Source organism: Mustela nivalis, assembly GCF_964662115.1.
Source record: "Mustela nivalis genome assembly, chromosome: 15".
NCBI lineage: Eukaryota > Metazoa > Chordata > Mammalia > Carnivora > Mustelidae > Mustela > Mustela nivalis.
The window spans coordinates 50,683,221-50,703,674 of NC_139034.1; the positions used below are offsets into that span (position 1 = coordinate 50,683,221).

Consider the following 20,454-nt stretch of genomic DNA (forward strand, 5'->3'; position numbering starts at 1 on the left):
CAAAAAACCAAGGCAAGTGTCCTGTTGACCATAAAACAATCAGAAAAAAATGGAACAAATTGATTATCTGTGGCTTTTGTGTATCTTTTTTTTTTAAGTATATGAAGTTAATATTTCTAGGACAGTTATTTTCAAGGTAAATTGATTAAAGGCTAAACAGGAAGATGATGATATGAAAGCAGCAGGAATTATATGTCATGGTAATGAAGTAAGAAAATGATTTTTTATGATCACCAATTATTACATTAATGAGGAAATTAATCAAATATGGGAAACATAATTGGAAAACTGGTGAGTGAATATGATTGACTATATTACATGGGTAATAAGTTAAGGCACAGAATAGGAGGTTTTTATATGTTTAGTATTAGAATATAACCCTGAATATCTGCCTTCAGGAAGATAAAATAGAAAAATGACAGTTGTCAAGAACGGAATGTTGATTTTCTGGATAAATTTCAAGGTTTATTACCAGTGGTCTAAAATACACTTATAAACGCCATTTTCTTTATGGTACATAAAGTGTTGACTTTTTTATTGTATTTTAATCAACTTCATCAGAATACAGGTTCTTTGAAAGAAGGGATGGCAAATTCTTATGTCTAGGATCTGGCAGAACAGGATGAAAATGTAGTCGTCTTGCAAGAAAGATAACTCCACTGAAGATAACTTAAGTGAAAATTTGTCAGAAGGCCTTGAGGGCATCTTCAAAAATGGAAGGAACAGGGACACCTGGCTGGCTCAGTGGGTTAAGCCGCTGCCTTCGGCTCAGGTCATGATCTCAGGGTCCTGGGATCGAGTCCCGCATCAGGCTCTCTGCTCAGCAGGGAGCCTGCTTCCCTCTCTCTCTCTCTCTCTCCGTCTACTTGTGATTTCTCTCTGTCAAATAAATAAATAAAATCTTAAAAAAAATAATGGAAGGAACAAATATTTAGTAATATACTAGGACCAGGGCAGGCAAAACTTTAATGCTCATTTTTTTTTTTTGAAGATTTTATTTATTTATTTAGAGACAGAGTTCACAAGTAGGCAGAGAGGCAGGCAGAGAGAGAGGGAAGCAGGCTCCCCGCTGAGCAGAGAGCCCGATGTGGGGTTCCCAGGATCCCAGGACCCTGAGATCGGACGTGAGCCAAAGGCAGAGGCTTTAACCCACTGAGCCACCCAGGCGCCCCCCAAATTTAATGTTCTTAATGTATGTTAACACTGTATCTAAATGTGTACTGAATTCTTTCCTCATTCTTTGCAGAATGGCTTTCTTTTTCTCTCTAGTCCTCCTGGTGAAACATTCTATTCCTGAATGCTCCTGAGTGTCCCTATTGCTGGAGCATTCAGTCCAGGAGAAATAAAGGGCACCTTTTGCAGCACCAGTTTGAATTTCCAGGAAAGGGCAACTGTATGAATAAATTTGATACAGGTGCCCAATCCTGGACCCATCAACCGTAGCCTGCGGGGTAGCAACAGATTGCTCCAGCATGGTGCCTGCCCAGAGAACAAACATTTGTAAAGGAAGGAACAATAGCTTGCAGAGGATGTTCTCATTGTGTGGATGTGTTAAACAAATAAAAAGAAAGTCACATTCAGTTCTTCTCTAGTGATACACGTATTCCACTCGGCCAGACATTTTTAGTATCCGAGCTATTTTAAGAACATAATTAATAAAAGAACTAAAGTTATTTAGATTAAAGGAGACCACTAGAATTTTCTTTCATCCTCAAACTATACTCTTTGATTAGAAAAATCAGATCCAGAGGTGTTCAAATTGCACCTCTTCCACTTATCAGTTTTACACACTTTTAATACGCTTTTTCCCTCAGTAAGACACATTTCCACATATATAAAATGGGAATGACAATTGATAATAAGTATCTTATAGTGTTAAGGTATAGAGAAAACAAGATATTTCTTGAAGTGCTTCACGTAGTGCCCAGCAAATAGTGAGCATGCTTTTAGTACTGTGTTATTCTTAAAACTTTTATTCTTTTTATTAGACAATTGCATTAGTTTTCTATTAGTGCTATACCAAATTACCACAAACCTAGTGGCTTAAAATTAATACAAATTCATTATTATCTCACTGGATGTCAGAACTCTGAAGCAGGTTTCACTGAGTTCAAATGGAACTGTTAGCAGGGCTGCTGTACTGGGTGGAGGGGAGTGGGGGGAAGAATCCATGTCTGTGAATATCCCAGCTTCTAGAAGCCAGCTCCCTGCATCCTTACCTCATGGCCCCTTCCTTCATCATCAAAACCAGCAATGTTTTGCCTCCCAATTTCTCTGATTCTCCTTATATAAGGACTTTTGTGATTAAATTGGGTCCACCTGGATAACCTGAGGGTCATCTCCCATCTAAAATTCTCAGTTTAATCACTTTTGCTGGGTAAATTAACATATTCACAAGGATTAAGATGCAGACACATTTGGGGAGCCATTAGTTTGCCTATCACAATAATGTTCCTTCTTGACAGTGAGTCTCTGTTTTATAAAACTTACTCTATGAAGATGTCAGTTGGTTCTAAATCAATTTTTGGTCTGCAAATTTAAGTCCTAACTAAAGAGAATATAGGAACTGAAGAGATGCTAACAAAGTCAGATCTATGAAATAAAATGAATAGAATTATTGATGCTGGTACTAAACTATTATAAAAATATGTCTCATGCATATGCTCATGAGTATCTTTTGATATTATGTTAATATATACAAAACAAGTTATAGGGAGGCACACCATGTTACAGAAAAAATTATTCCAAACAAGGTACTTCTCAGTTATAAGTTGTCTTTTTAATCTACTGATGTATGGAATTGTACTATCAATGACCTAGATTGCTTAAAGTAGATCAAATAAGTTGATCATATGTAAATAATAAAAAAGTACTTTAGACATATTGTGAACACATATTTTTAATTTTATTTAATTCTGTTAAAATACATTTAGGTTAAAGAAAGATGATTTAGAAACCTTTGCTTCTTAGTTCCAGAATCCTCTAGAATATGGGAACAAATCTGCCCCCTCCAGTAATGTTTTTCCTTTCTACCATTTTCACATGTAAACTAATTTTGCTCTTGAATGAAGAAAGCAGAAACTCTTTGACTGGCTCTTTACAACTGAGGCAATCCTTTCCTATTTACTGTTAGATTCAAGTCAAAATTCAAAACCAATTTTCTTATTAAAATTGACTAATAAAAATAAAGTACATGGTTCTAAGATGAATTGTTAGTTTGGTCTGGGGTTTTTGTTTGTTTGTTTGTTTGTTTGTTTTTTTCCACTGTTTTATGAACTGATTCTAAATGTTCCTTCAGACTTTGGACAAATCATTAATTATTACCCAGAGGATGCCTCCTATTGCAACACAAGTGTCCAGAATTTAGTCTTTACTGGGCCTCTCAGGTGAGCCAAATTCTGACTGGCTTTCAAGTTTAAGCTTAAAGCTAGTTTGATTTGATTTAATCTTGGATTATGTGAAAGATCATTGATTTTTCTGACTGTGTGACTTTTGTTTTGTTTCCAATTTTGACAGTGCTTTGAGATGGCTTTTCCTCCAAAAGCACTCCATAAAAATGAAGTTGTGGTAAAAAAAAAAAAAAAAAAAAAGCCTTGCTTTAAGGTTACCTGGTGATATCCCCACATGACATTTGCTTTAAAAGAATTCTGTGAGAAATAGACTTGCCAAAAGGAAAATCGTTCTTAAAAGAAGAAGAAGAAGAAGAAGAAGAAGAAAAAGAAGAAGAGGGGAGAAAAAAACAAAACCCTGCTACTGAAGATAAGCAAAAAGGATAATGAATGTTATAATCTCCAAAAATTACTGTCCCATTTATCAAAGTTTATATGTCAGATGAAGGGATAGTAGATTAAAAGAAATTTATTTGTTTATATGCACAAAGATGCCAAATTAATCCCCCTTTTCTTGTGCTAAAACTTGATTAAGCTGTTCTGGACATACTCTTTTCTGAAAGTTAGAGAAGCAGATAAATAGTGAGTGAAAGGTCTATGATGACCCGACAATCAAAATGAATGAATATACAAACACAGCATTTATTAAATCAACTGATACAAAACATGAGAGCCCATTTCAATTAAGAAACTAAAGAATAGAATTTAACTGAGGGCTTAAGTTCTGAGTAGGAAACTTGATCACCTAACTAACACAAGGTTATAAATCATCCTTTATTAATAAGTCAATTCAATTCACAATTTTTGGCAGACACAGTTCTAGGCCCTGGGAATAAATTTGTAAAGGGGATTGATGGTGTTCTTTTCCACATGAACCATAAAACTCACTGGAGAAAATGAACAATAAACAATTAATTTCAAATATAATGATTATGAACGCAGTAGAAAGAAATGTTATGGGACCATATGGCAAAACAGTCTAACCATTGTTTCTATTCAATTGCCATTCAGATTCTTTTTTGTTTTGTTTTGCTTTTTAAGATTTTTTTTTTTTTTTTTTTTTTTTTTTTTTTGACAGAGGGAGACATGGGACTCCATCCCAGGACCCTGGGATCATGACCTGAGTGGAAGGCAGATGCTTAACAACTGAGCCACCCAAGGCTCTGCCATTCAGATTCTTTAGTGTGATGTCCCACCATCCCCTAGGGTAGTAAGTAGGATGGTAAATGCTTCTTTTCTTTTTCCCTTTTTTTCTCCATTTCTTTTATCTATCCTGCCCCTTTACATAAATATCCATATAAACTATGTGCTCACCCTCTTCTGCTCGGAATGGACACTTAGCAGAGAACATATGGACACCACCCTGCCTTTAAAGTGTTTAAAATAAACAAGGTTATGTAAATAAATACAAATTGGTATGAGAGAGAAAACTAATTAGTCTGGGGTGCTATCTGATAAATTGATTTGAGGAGGTGACACTTAAATTGAGATTTTTTTTTTTTTAAGAATAGAAAAATAAATGTTTTCCAGGCAGACAGAATAACAGTATATGTGAAGTCTTCACCACAGGAAAGAGTTGGAAGAATTAAGACTCCCGCTGTGAAGAGTTTGGATCAAGGAGAGAAGGGAGGTGCTTCAGAGACACATGAATGTTTAATAGTGAGGATGTTAAGGACTAAAAAGCCAATTTAATATAGCATTTCATCACGTGGTCTTAAATGATAATGTTAGTGAGTATTGAAGCTGGGGATAGGGAGAACAAAATGATGCTTCAGAAGGCTGGTCTGGTGACAGGAAGTCAGAAAGTTTTAAGGATTTTGCCTATATACACTGTGTTTATAGGCTTTTATAGGTTTTCTGATCTGTTAAACAATATGAAAATGCTATAGACTTCTATATTATTGGAGTTCTTTCAGTCTTCTTTATAGAATTCAATTTGTCTAGGCAGTGCCTCATAGGGGAGGATAGCCTTGGTGGAAATATAAAAAATCAGTATCTGCTTGTCCTTGATTGAAAGGTACAGGTGTTTATTTGAGTTAGTTTATCATAGGTTGATAGCTGAAATACAATCATGTTACCAAAAAAAAAAAAAAAATTGTGTGTGTGTGTGTGTGTGTGTGTGTGTGTGTGTGTGTAATTCCCTCTAGAGTACCTCAAGGGAAAGAACTATTTCATTTATTTTTGTGACTTTTTAAAAATAGCTGATATGTAGGTCAATAGAACATAATAGAATGCCCAGAAGTAAACCCAAGCATACATAGTCAATGACTCTTTGGCAAGGGTGCCAAGAATTCACAATGGGGAAAGGGTAGTTTCTTCAATAAATGGTGTTGGAAAACTGGATGTCAACATACCAAAGAATGAAACTGGACCCTGTTCTCACACCATCAATTCAAAATGGATTAAAGACTTAAATGTAAGACCTAAAGCCACAAAAATCCTAGAAGAAAACGTAGGAAAAAATTTCACTGACACTGATCTTTGCAATGATCTATTGGACATGACACCAAAACACAGGCAACAAAAACAAAAATAACAAGTGGGATCACATTAAATTAAAAGCTCCTTCACATCAAAGGAAGCAATCAACAACAACAACAAAAAAGCCAGCCCATGGGAGAAAAAATTGCAAGCCATATATCTGATAATGGGTTAATACCCAAAATATTCACAAAACTCCTACAAGTTAAAAGAAACGAAACCAAAGAGCAAAGTGAAATTAGAGTTTTTTTGTTTTGACCAACATTTTTATGTGTTATGGAGTAATAACAATTTTCTCCACATTTCTTTTTCTCTCTAGGTTCCAACCCATCCTCAACAGGGTAGACAAGTTGATCTTTGACAAAAATAAAACAGTTCATACTACCTTTGTGACACTGGGAATAAAACCATCCTTTTCCCTTCAAAAATTCCCTTCATTTACAAGGACAATAGGATGCCCCACAGGTTTGGCATAACAAGAGACTTCTTCCCACATTCCTCATCCTCACAGTGGTGGAAGTGTGCATACACACAAAGAAAAGACCACTCTTCCTCGCATACCCATTCAGAGAGAATCCCTAACACTCAGACTAAAACATGCTTCCTTAGAATTCCCCTTCCGTTGATATAAGTCAGGAGAGACTCCCCAAATTTCAGCAAGCTCTAACAGGTAATGACTTTGCCACATTTATCTGCCTTGATTCTACAAGGACTTGATTTTAATCCGTTCACGACTGAAACTTCTGGCTCTGGATTTATCCCAAAGCTCCCACCTTCTAATCTTTCCTTATTGCTACTTCACTATCCCTCTTTTTTTTTTTTTTAAATTTTATTTATTCATTTGACTGAGATCACGAGTAGGCAGAGAGGCAAGCAGAGAGAGAGAGGGAAGCAGGCTCCCTGCTAAGCAAAGAGTCCGATGCAGGGCTCGATCCCCGGACCCTGGGATCATGACCTGAGCCGAAGGCAGAGGCTTTAACCCACTGAGCCACCCAGGCACCCCTCGCTATCACTCTTGAAAACCTTCCATTATGCTCCTGGAGAAAAAAATCTCTAGGCCCTGAGTCATTGTTTTGAAGCATCTTCTTGCCATTACAAAAGACACCACTTTAGCTATAGCCTTCTCAATTGATGAAGGTATTTTTTTTAAGCTCCTCACAACCTTGATCTCCTTACTCCTTGATTCCATTTCCATACTCTTCTCCCCTCTCTCTTTAAAACTAGCATGGAATCCATGGAATCTGAGTCTCTCAGTGGCTACCTCTTATTCTTGTCTACTACCAAGTACACGAGACTTAGTAGATTCTCCCACTTCTTAATCTTTTTAACTTTGAGAGCTCCTCAACACAACTCTGGTGAATTTTCTCAGTGATTTCACTAGTTTCTCTTCCTGACACCTGGAACTTCAGTTTCTGAATTTCTCTCCTATTGATCTCATCCTTCACTCTGAGTCACTCTCCGAAGTGTATGCTAGAATGTGTCATTACCTGTAATAGAATTTGCCATTACCTATAATGTCTAATACTATTAGAACCTCATTCATTCAACGTGAAGTATCCTGTTCTCTGCTCACTACACTCTTTCTAGCTCATTTCATTGAATATTTTAACAATCTTTTAAACCCTATTGAAACTTTTCACTCTCCGCATTCCCTTCATGTTCATTCTTTCCTACTAGACTATGTCCCATAATCAATCATTAGAATCACTACATTTCATATACACTCTACTTCTTTATTCCTCCCTTGCTTTTTGTACTCTTTGGTAGAATGAGTAGCCAATAAAATCCATCTTTCCACTTTTTCCACATTTGTGTCAATGAAGTTGAATGAATATGGATAAAAATAGATAACATAAAAACGTACCATTTTGATGGTTTCACTTTATACTCATGATTATAAATATCAAGTAGACTTTTAAGGCTACTCAGAGTCATACCTTACTTATACCATTCACTCTCCTATTTTCCTAAGTGTTAATTTCAGCTCTTTCATCTTAAGTCAAATGCATTTTCATTAGACTCATTCTTACTAATGACTTTGATTCTCTGTGAAAATTGCAGGTAACTTAGCAGAATTTCTCTCAAATTCCCATTGTCATATCTATTCACCTACCGGGATCTGTACCCATATCATCTGCCATGTCACTTGTTACTCTTTTGAAATACTCTCAACATTGACACTGAATCTCATCTCCTCCCTCTAAAACGTTGCTTCAAATATTGGTGCTTCTTTTATAACATCAGATTTTTCCTTTCTATTAGATCTCTTTATACTATCATACAAACTTGTTATTAGTTTTCACATCTTTATAAAAGGAAACAAAACAAACACAAACCGCAATTTTCCCTTGATCCATCTTTTCCCATATGCTACCTTTCCATTTATTTTTTTTGCATCTCTTTGCAGCAAAACTCTTTGCAGATATTATACTTACTCACTGTGTTATTTCAAATGCCTCTCCTCCCATTATTTAGAACGCATTCCAATCAGACTTTCAGTCCAACTACTTTACTTCATTGAGGTAGTTTCTGTCATGGCCACCGACGTCTTCCATGCTACGAAATCTGATAGTTTCCAATCCTCAATTTACTTGATCTTTCAATTTGCTTTTTATATCCTATTTATGATCCTATTTCCTTTTAGTTTTCTTCTTATTTCCCTGGTCGCTCCTTTCAATTTCCTTTGCTGTTCTCCTCTCCTTCATTCTAGAGTGCCCAGGATCTTCTTTTCTTCTCTGAAATCACTCCTTTGGAGAGATACATATCATTCCTTGTGTAACTTTCAATACCATCTATTTGTCATCAGCTCTCAGATTTATATACCTACACAAAAGCAATCATCTGAATCTGTATATCTATCTGCCCATTTAACGCTTGCCTAAGATATTAGTAGATATCTCATAATTAATATTTCCCTCAAAATTAACATCCCCAAACCTGAACTCCTGATTGTGCATGTACTTCCAACCTCTTTACATAGTCTAATGCAACTATGTTAATGAAAACGACTTTTTCAGTTTCAACCTAAGATCCTGCACTTCTTCCTTTCTCTCATACTCTACATCTAATTCATACAAAATACTGTTGAGTCAATTTTCAAGTTCCATTAAAAATTGGACTGCTCGGGGCGCCTGGGTGGCTCAGTGGTTTGGGCTGCTGCCTTCGGCTCGGGTCATGATCTCAGGGTCCTGGGATTGAGCCCGGCATCGGGCTCCTTGCTCCACAGGAAGCCTGCTTCTCTCTCTCTCTCTCTCTCTCTCTCTCTGCCTGCCTCTCTGCCTACTTGTGATCTCTGTCTGTCAAATAAATAAATAAAATCTTAAAAAAAAAAAAAATTGGACTGCTCCTAACAACCTCTTTTGCTGAAACCTGATTTTCAGGTGGATGGCTACAACTTCCTAACTGTTCTCCCTGCTCCCCATGCTCCCTTTCCAAGCAGTCAGTGTAATCTTTTAAAAAGGTAAAGCAAATCATTCTACTTCTCTCTTCTAATCTTGCTAATAGATCTCCATGTCAATCAAAGTAAAAGCCTCAGCCTTGCTAATTGCTTACAAAGCTCTACAAGATCTGCTCTTCCTCTTCCTTCCTTCTCTCATCACATTCTGAGCTCTTACTTTGTTATTGCCCATTCCACTCTACTCCAGAATACAGGCTTCTTGGTCTGACCCAGACGCAACTTATATCCTCCCAATTGAAAGCTTTTGCATTGGCTAGAATGCCCCACACCCCCGCACCAGTATCCAATAGCTTTCCCCCAACCCAGTTTCAAATGTTTATTCAGATCTTCTGTTTTCAATGAGGCCTATCCCGAACACTCTATTTAAAATTTTTTTCTCTCTTCTCTTACCAGCATTTTTAACTTTCACGTAACTTAAGTACATTACATGAGTCTCATAGTAAGTGTTCAACAAGTATTTTCAATGAAAGAAAAGCCATTCGAAAGTTTCCCAAAATTTAAAGTAAAATCAAATGCCCTATCGTGTTTTCCCCCCTATCTATTTATTTATTTGACAGAGAGAAAGAGACAGCAAGAGAGAACGCAAGCAGGGGGAGTGGGAAAAGCAGGCTTCCCACTGAGCAAGGAGCCCAATGCAGGGCTCCATGCAAAGGCTCTATGCAAAGGCTCAATGCAGGGCTTGATCCCAGGACCCTGGGATCATGACCTGAGCTGAAAGCAGGCACTTAATGACTGAGCCACCCAGGTGCCCTGCCTTATTATGTTCATAAAGCATCTGCCTAGATTTCCAAACTCAAGCCACACTCTATCTTCCTAACTTACTTGGTTTCAGTCACTCTATCTTCAGTTTCTTGAATACACCAAATTCTTTTTCTTTTTCTTTTTTTTTTTTTTAAAGATTTTATTTATTTATTCGACAGAGAGAGATCACAAGTAGGCAGAGAGGCAGGCAGAGAGAGAGGAGGAAGCAGGCTCCCCGCTGAGCAGAGAGCCCGATGCCGGACTTGATCCCAGTACCCTGAGATCATGATCTGAGCCGAAGGCAGCGGCTTAACCCACTGAGCCACCCAGGCGCCCCCAAATTCTTTTTCACCACAGAACCCTCATAACAGCTATTCTTTTTCCCAGGTCATTATTTTGTTGACATATTTCATAGTGTTCTCCCCTCTGATGTCACCTTAAGGGTCATATTTTGAATTGTTTTGCCTAACTACCTTCTCTTAATGTTAAATACCCATCTTATCCTACATCATAAGGTCATATTCTCCATTTCTTTTTAGTTATTTTTAAATTATTATTATTACCCACTGATTCTTCTTTCTAAAAGAATGTATATTCAGTTATATTAACATACGGTCTGCTTGTTTAAAGATGTAGGCCCTCACTGAGCAGAGTTTCTGGCTAATCACATGGCCCCAATAAAGGTTAGCCTTTAGTTTATAAAAACACAAACAAAACAGGACATTTTTGGAAAATAGCCATGGTGTGACCCCCAATGGTTGCCCTTCCCAGGTTTGCCCATCAGAGTCTTGGGCCCGGAACCCTTCCTTACCGAGGGGTAAAAAGGTCTTACTGTCTTGTGAAGGGCTTATTTCCAAATGTGGGAATAACTTGCCCTATTTAAGACTCTGAATATTCCTTTGTTCTGCTTATGTGTATGTATCATATGACACATGGCCAATTCCATTACTATATCCAGACCCTGCAGTGAGAGGATGGAGTCCTTCTTCTAGAGCATGAGAAGGGTGTACTTAGGCCGATTGCACTGAATCAGCTGTTGGGAGGGTACCACTGGCCATGGAATACTGTTATTCACTATTGAAGCTAATCTTGCTTTGTCTTTTCTCTATGTGAGTAAAACTCTGCTTATCTGGTACTTGATTGTGTTGTGTTTTCTTGGTGAATCCAATACCAAGATGCAGTGGGCAAATGTGTTTCAACTTCTACTTCTGATGGCTGGCATAATGATGACCTTTGCTATTCTCCATGTAAATGGAATTCTACCCCGTGCTGGTGACCAGTGTCTGCTGTGCTTGCTGGACAGAAGAGAATACAAAGTGTGATTCATAAGTTAATGACACTAGTTTGCAGGCAGTGCAGAACAGAGTTTAAGAGTGCAGCTATGCTGTCAGAGGTTTGAATTTCAGTTTGAATTCTGCCATGTACTTCTCTAAAGTGACTGTGCATCTGAGTTTTGTATGACTGTCTCTGATTTTGTTTGCTGAAAACATTTTTCTACTTTCAATATTAAAGCTGTCCCGAGTTGGAAAGAAAATTGTATGTCCTTCCACTCCAAAGAAGCATTTCTTCTTGGGACAAGCCTTTCTTGATCCAGTTCCTCCACTTGTAAGGTAAGACTAAAAATGATGCATAGCTCCTATAGATATTGAGAAGATTAAATAACTATATATATATAAATGGAAAGCATATAATTTTTGTGTGCACACCACATGAAAGTCATAGAGCTCAGACTAATCAATATATTATTGACAAATGTATCACTGACAAATTTTGTTATAAAAATTCCTTTCATCACCCTATATTTATATTAAATATAAACTTTGTAGAAATATAGAAATTTAAAAAACAAAGCTTCATCTGACAAGACAGGTAAATTAAGTGCCTAATCATTCTCTTTATGAAAGGACAAAACACATTGTACATTTACGCTGGAGTTTCAATAGTATATTTCTCAATGACTGCCTACTTCCTTGTGGGTAGAGACACCAAGAAATAAACTGTTAAAGCATTCCCCATAACATTATCAGTCAGAAAGGGTAAAGGCTTTTCTCTGGATATATAATATACGTTAGTAGAAAATATTAGTTCAGGTATATAAAAATGCATTTAAATGCCCATTGTAAGAAATACATTTGTTGTATAGCTTTAGTTTATTCTTTTTATTACTCAAAAATTCCTTCCTTCTTGGGAACCTGAGTGGCTCAGTTGGTTGGGCAACTGCCTTTGGCTCGGGTCAAGATCCCGGAGTCCTGAGATGACGTCCTGCTTCAGGGTCCCAGCTCCACAGGGAGTCTGCTTCTCTCTCTGACCTTCTCACTTCTCATGCTCTCTCTCTCACTCTCTCTCTCTCAAATAAATAAACAAAATCTTAAAAAAAAACCTTCCTTCTTGAAACTTTGTGACCTTTTCAATTCTTATTACCTAATTTTTAATTTTTATTTTCTAACAAAATTACAAGATCTTTTTTATTTAGTATATTTATTTAAAATCATATAGTTGGAATTACCATCGTACATCAAGGATATAGAAAGAAAAGAAAATGTTACTGTTCATTCAACAGCGAAGGTTATGAGCTAAAAATTCTTAACATCTAAAATAGAACACAATTAATTTTAATAAGCTAAAGTGCAACAGTAAGGCAAAAAGACAAGATATCTGATAAGCAGCTGTGGGACCTAAAGGTCATCACTAAACATCATTCTCATTTACCCTTTTACTTTTAGTGTCAGGATCTTGTTCTGGCAACATAAGCCCCTGAGATTTCTCAAGCCGTCCCTCTATATTGAGCTACCTTGCTAATTTAAAAGCCTTAGTGATTATGCTCTGTTATGATATTAATGGAAAGGTCAATGAATTCATGAAAATAGCTTTTTTTTTTTTTTTTTGCTTTTATGACATTCTGAACCTTTTCTGCTTTTACAGTTTTCAACAAGAAACTGATCATCTGGGTCATTTTGCACAATGTGAATGTAAGCAGTCACCGTTTGTGATAATATCACTTTCCCTGTCACATCCTGAATGTACAGAATGAGGATCTCTGGATTGTTTGATACATTCTTTTGCTTTTACTGAAAACAAGAACTTTCATGGGAAGAGAAGAGAGAAAGTGTTTTTAATAAGACAAGCTACAATTTAGAAGCTGAAAAGGTTAAAAATTACCTTCAAAATCTCATATTAAATACTGACACAGAGAGTGCTAAACTTTTCTAGAATGCTTTTAAACAGTGTTTTACATTGAAATTGTCTGTGTATGGTGTCCAAAAGAAAATAGCAGAAGCAAAGCCTAGAGAGACTTAAGGTAATAGAGTAAAGGAGTGGCAATATTGCATAAGATAAAACAGAAAATAATATGAAATACTACTCCTGGCATAGATCCAATTCTGTAAGCCATATCATGTTTATATTTTCCTATTTATCACACTCATATATTAAGAGAAGAATTTTAATATTTTTCTCATTATGTGACAAGAGAAATGCCTTTCATATCAAGCCAGGACAAACTTTCTTTTAGAGATGAATCATATAAAACTGTGGAACCCCCCTCTCCCCATTTGTGCCAGCCAATACAATAAGAAAAAGTCAATACAATAAGAAAGTATTGATGCCGATAATCTTGTGATTTGGGGTGAGTATTAATCGCTGCTTAAATGGAGTTTGTAAGCCAAAGCAATGTTGAGGACTTGGCCTGCGTGTGAATAATGGACAGGCTCCTCATTTCATTTTGTGTATATTCAGAAGCAAACTAAACTGTATTCTAGCAAGTTTCAATAGTATCTAAGGACAGGTTCTGGCTATACACTTTTGGTGGCCAATGTTTAGGGAGTCAAAGATTCTTTAGACACATATTACCATTGATCAGCAAAAGACTACTAGGCATAATTTACCATGTTTCATAATATGTTAACTCCGCAACTCTGGACACAGAAAATCTGGTTTGGTGTTGTAGCCTGAATTCACACTGTTTGAGTGTTCCAAAATCACTACAGCAGGCTGGTGGTGATCAAGTCAAAAGCACAGATCAGAATCGATTGTAAATCAACTCTGGAAGAGCCCAACACAATCAGTCCTCAGATCAGCCCCATATATTTAGTTCCAAAACCTATGAACACAGGCTCAGTACACACACACACACGCACGTACACTGCATACACATACAAACACACACATACAAACACACACATAAAAGCACACAAACCAGAATAAAAGACCATGAGTGAGAGAAAAATGTACCTGGAGAAAATAAGGAAACACAGATCAGAAGCCTGTTTAAGATTCCAAGAGAGAAGTCACAGATATAAATACAAAAAATATAGAATTATATATATTTTATGACATATATATAATATATATAAATATATATAAATAAGGTCTATATAAAATCTCTCACTAGATTTTATTAAAGATATTGAAAAAAATTGAAAAGATAAGCTACAATGGCCAAATAATATTTGTATGTCACGTATCTTTTTTCAATTTAAATTCAATTAATTAACATGTAGTGTATTATTAGTATCAGAAGTGATTCATCAGTCTTATATAGTACCCAGTACTCATTACATCATGGGTCCTCCTTAATGTTCATCACCCAGTTATTCCATCCCCCCATGCCCCTTCAACTTCAGCAACCTTCAGTTTGTTTCCTATGATTAAGAGTCTCTTACGGTTTATTTCCCTCCTTGATTTCATCTTGTTTCATTTTTCCCTCCTTCCCCCTATAATTCTGTTTTGTTTCTTAAATTCCACATATGAGTGAGATCATATGATAATTTTTCTTTCTCTGATTGATTTATTTCACTTAGCTTAATAATTCCATCCACATCGTTGCACATGGCAAAATTTCATATTTTTGATGGCTGAGAAGTAGTATTCCACATCTTCTTTATCCATTCTGTTGTTGATGGACATCTGGGCTCTTTCCATGGTTTGACTATTGTGAACATTGCTGCTATAAACACTGGGGTGCTAATGCCCCTTTAGATCACTACATTTGTATCTTTGGGGTAGATATCTAGTAGTACAATTCCTGCATCATAGGGTAGTTCTATTTTTAAATTTTTGGAGAACCCTCCATACTGTTTTCCAGAGTGGTTGCAACAGCTTGCATTCCCACCAGCAGTGTAAGAGGTCCCCCCTTCTCCACATCCTTGCCAACATCTTTTGTTTCCTGACTTGCTCATTTTAGCCATTCTGACTGGTGTGAGTTGGTATCTCATTGTGGTTTGGATTTGTATTTCCCTGATGTTGAGTTATGTGGAGCATATTTTCATGTGTCTGTTGATCATTTGTACACCTTCTTTGGAAAAATAATGTTTAAGTCTTCTGTCCATATTTTGATTGGATTATTTGTTCTTTGGGTGTTGAGATTGATAAGGTCTTTATAGATTTTGGAATCTAGCTCCTTGTCTGATAAGACATTTGAAAATATATTCTTCCACTCCCCAGATTAGGGAAGTTCTCCCCTAGGGTAGTTCTTGGCTATAATTAGCTCCAATATACCCTCTACCTCCCGCCCCCAATTTCTTTGCTCTTCTTTTGGGATCCCAATTATTCTAATACTGCTTTGCTTTATGGTATCACTTATCTCTCAAATTCTCCCCTGATAATCCAACAATTGTTTATCTCTTTCTCAACTTCTTTATGTTCCATCATTTATCTTCTATATCACTAATTCTCTCTTCTGCCTCATTTATCCTAGCAGTTGAGCCTCCATTTTTATTACATCTTACTAAGAGCCTTTTTAATTTTGACTTGATTAGATTTTCATTTTTCTATTTCTCTAGAAAGGGATATTTTTCGTGTCTTCTATGCTTTTTTTCAAGCCTCTTTAGTATCTTTATAATCATTATTCTGACATCTTACTAATATCCATACTGATTAGGTCCCTGGCAGTCAGTACTGCTTCTTGTTCTCTTTTTTGAGGTGAGTTTTTCTGTCTTGTCATTCTTGCAGAAAGTGGTCATTTTTATATTTGTAGAATTGCAGCAATTTTTTTCTTAGATCTCCAGTTAAGTTCACAGGTGTTCAGAATGATTTGATAGCTATCTAAATGAATTTCTGGGACCAGACAAAACTAAGGTTTTCTACCCTTCTGTCACCTTGGAAAGTCTCCATAATTCACATATTTAGGAGAAAATCAGAATCTACACTACATAAAGGAATTCTATAAGTAAAACCAAATAAATGTAAAACTAAATAAAAATTAAAAAAATACTGATAAAAGTGATCAAAACCATGAGGACATCAGATAAGAGGAAACCTGAACTATTTATAGTTGTAATTTTCTAATTATATACATTACGTGCATTTGCATTTACATTGGTAATCAAGGAAATGCAAAATTGAATCCACAGTGAAATATTATTTATACATGCAAGTTTAGAAAACATGAAAGGCTGACAATATCAAGTTTTGTAGAAAAAAGAAGGAATGGAAACACCTATGAAGAGCTGCTTCCTTTAAATTTGGTGTAACCACTTTAAAAATAATTGGATTGACATGTACTTGCACATGTATCCTAGGAATAAGGATAAAAATTTAAAATATTCCAATATCCATGAGAAGAATGAATAAATATATTATAAAACATTAATTTATCTACAAAATATTGTTCTATAAATACAGTTTAGAATAGTGGTAAAATGAATTATCCCCAGTTACATGCAAAATCAAGTTGCTGGATACCATAGTTATAAGGTTGAGGGAGAAAAGAAAGTTTTTGAGAAAACATTAAGACTTGGTTGCATTTATATAAGGTTTTTTAGAGTTAGCAAAATGTCATAATATATTATTTAAGGACAAAACATACATAGCAAGGTTATGTAGAAAAGCAAGGAGATACTATATAAATGGGTTGAAAAGAAGGTTTCCTGTGAGAAGGAAGAGAATAGATTAATCTCAAAGGGACTTTAAAGAGAAAGAGTGTTTGTTTATATTTTCAGTGGGTTCATGGGCCAATACATGAGCATTTTTAATTTATTTTTATTATATAACTGAAATGTTTTTTTGAAATACTATGTATCTACTCAAAAACAATGGAAACTGCTGAATTTTTTTAGCATATATTTAAAAAGAATAAGTTATTAATACATTGTAAAGTACATGATCTTTTATTCCAAGTCCACATGTAGCCTAATGTTAGACACACATGGGCAATGTATTTAAGCTTATGTTACCTTGCAAAATTGTAAAATTAAAAAGGAATAGTTTGTAGATTTGATTCAGTTATGGTGTCTTTGATTCAGTTATATGTCTTTTCATATCAGGGTACACTTACATAATTTATTAATTAATTTTTGAATAACTACTGGTACATTCATTTTAAAGAACATTAAATGTTTTGTTTAATTTGTGTAGATCTTGAATTTTTTTATTTTTAAAATTAAAGCAAATTGTTATTCCAATGTAATTAACATACATAGTGTTATTGTAAACCTTTGGATTACATTTAGAAAAAGGAAATGTGATCATTAAAAATAAGTTGAAAATTATCTCCTTCCTTCATGGATTTTATTTTTTTTAAATTTTTTTAAAAGATTTTATTTGGGGCGCCTGGGTGGCTCAGTGGGTTAAGCCGTGCCTTCGGCTCAGGTCATGATCTCAGAGTCCTGAGATCGAGTCCCGCATCGGGCTCTCTGCTCAGCCGAGAGCCTGCTTCCCTCTCTCTCCCTCTGCCTGCCTCTCCACCTACTTGTGATTTCTCTCTGTCAAATAAATAAATAAAATCTTTAAAAAAAAAAAGATTTTATTTATTTATTTGACAGAGAGAGATTACAAGTAGGCAGAGAGGCAGGCAGAGAGAGAGAGGAGGAAGCAGGCTCCCTGCTGAGCAGAGAGCCCGATGCGGGACTCGATCCCAGGACCCTGAGATCATGACCTGAGCCGAAGGCAGCGGCTTAACCCACTGAGCCATCCAGGCGCCCCCTTCATGGATTTTAAAGTAAAGATATTTCAAAGATTTTTAGAGTTATACACATATATCCATTAAAGATATGTAAAAAGAACTCATAAGAAACTCTTCCCATTATCTATACTTCAGCTATGGGTGTAGCTGAGTGTAGTGACTCAGTGAGTTAAGCATCTTCTCAGGTCATGATCTCAGGGTCCTGGGGTTGGGCCCCCAATCAGACTCCCGTTCAGCAGTTAGTCTGCTTTTCCCTCTTCCTCTGTGATCTCTCTTGCACTCACTTTCTCTCAAATAAATAAATAAATTCTTTTAAAAAATACTTATATCTAAGCAAATGACAAGATTTGAATTGTGTAAAACTACTCTAACACAATTGTGATTTTGCAAAAAGAGACAGTTATCTATTTTTCAAATTAGATCTTATTCTCTTGCATAACTTCTCACTAAAAATGATACAGTAATGGGGCAAATATAATGGGAGGCAGGGTACATGGAAAATGTTTGATTTCTTTAAGCTCTACTTGAATTTTAAATGGAAAATATCTTTAACTTCTATCACATCAAAGTTACATCTTAAGAGAGAAAATTGTGGTATATGTTACTAAAACTCTCAAAGTCGCCAACACAATATACAGGATCTCCCTGAATTTATGATAAATATTAAATTTTATATCTGATACCCTCCTTGTTCATTTTATTTCATCTGCCAAATCTTTAAACACAAAAATCACCATGAGTTACTATCTACTACTTATGCAAAAATTTATAACAAATAAACAGAGAATATTAGTACTGGCAGTTTACCTAATGAGATGCTGCTTCAAATGTGCAAGCTCGGCAAATGACTTGTAAAGTGTCATTGGAAATTAAAAGTAACAACATTTTGTGAAAAGTTGCAGCAACCAGAGACTGAAAATGTCTTCACTCAATTCAAATTCCTAAACCTCTGCCTATTTGACAAGATGATGTAAGTACAGGGGCCAAAAATAGGCACAAATTATGCTATAGCATCTGATACTCTTCAAGAGAAAATTTGAGGGAACGATAAAGTGCAATACTGTTTATAATGTTATTCTGAGACTGTTGTGTAAATTGCTAAGATTTATTTTTACAAAATCCTCCGATTCCATCTTTAATTTATACCTTTCTAAGTCTGCTCAGATAATGAAACAAACATGGTAGGCTTGGTTTTGATTCTAAAGTATAAAGTATATAGGACTGTTATAAAAATATAGTAGATTATGTTGCTTCCTTCAGTTTTAGCTTTAAATCATAATTATTTTATTTACATTAATCAGTTTATTCTTCTCTACTAAAAGAGTTTTTTCCTTAACTCCATCTTGACAATTACATTTTGAAATGATTTAAGAAGTCTCAGAGATGAAAAATTACTTTTATAATCATGAAGAAAGTATGATTATCAATAATTCCAAATATTTAAAAAGGCTGAGTGACTCTTTTGGGTAGTGAAATGAACACCTGCACTAGTTTAATGTAAATTGTCACACTCCTACCCTTCCTTCCATTTTGATAAGTTTATTTGCTTTGTTTCTAGAACAAAGAAAGAAGCCAATTTTTAAGTAGATAGCTATTACAAAGGATTACTAAATAATCTTATAGTCAGAAATATGTGGATATTCTGTTGAGACTAAGTTAACAGAAACCATTTCTATTCCCTTAATACATATAAAAGGTTTGTTAAAATGAATAGCAGAGGAAATATGAGTTCACATATCTGAGCTTAAGAGATAGATGAGCTTTTTTTATTTTTTAAAGAACTATAGAATCAGTTTTAGAAATCATAAACCACATATCAGCATTTAACCAATTATATAAATTACTTAGTGGCTCAAGAATTTGGAGGCCTAGGTCAAGAGTGATTATTTACATTAATGTGTATATCACACTATTTTCATGTCTCAGCTCTCATTTTAATAGATACAAAGCACAAAAGGATCTCTCTCTCTCTTTTTTTTTTTTTTACTATTATAGTTTTGCATATCATAGGTATAGAGATTTTAATGTTTAAATTTTTAGAAACTTCCATTTTGGTTTTAATATATCATGTTATATTTCTTGTTAAAATTTTATTTCCTGCAGGGATTTTATGTGCTCCTTCCAACAGAACAGTTTCTGCTTATCCAACCTTCTGACCACTGTTCCAGTAGATTCTAAGATTTTGCAGACCTTTAAAGGCCTATTAAAAGTGGAGCCTTGAATAAATCTACTTACTAAAGATTTTATAACATCTTCACAAAAATAATAAAGTTTTAAAAAGCTAATTTCAGAGTATTTTTCTTTGCTTTCTTAAAGTCCTTTTTGTATGATTAATTATCAATGTGAATATTTTTCCTATAAATTTTGCTATTTTTAAGGTACATAGATATATTCCTGTAAAATCTTATATAATACAGAAGTATATTACATAAAAAATGATTGATTTTCTAACTTATTTTTTCTTACCCCAGCATTCACTATCATGC

General features: G+C 35.2%; 1 protein-coding gene across 4 annotated transcripts in view; it reads left to right on the forward strand.

The window, feature by feature from the left end:
* Positions 1-20,253, forward strand: part of LOC309849079 (uncharacterized protein) — a 37,238-nt gene extending 16,985 nt beyond the window's left edge. Inside the window, exons 1-3 of one of the 4 annotated variants that reach the window (XR_014303475.1) lie at positions 4,477-4,611; positions 11,581-11,678; positions 20,072-20,253. Coding sequence is in view for 1 of the 4 variants with exons in the window: in XM_082701301.1 (XP_082557427.1) it covers positions 3,299-3,386; positions 3,517-3,571 (143 nt within the window). In the remaining 3 variants the exon portion in view is untranslated. Of the gene's footprint in view, positions 1-3,298; positions 3,387-3,516; positions 4,390-4,476; positions 4,612-11,580; positions 11,679-20,071 lie in introns of those variants that run through there. The other 3 variants (XR_014303476.1, XR_014303474.1, XM_082701301.1) reach the window with 3 other exon arrangements.
* Positions 20,254-20,454: the final 201 nt, after the last annotated feature.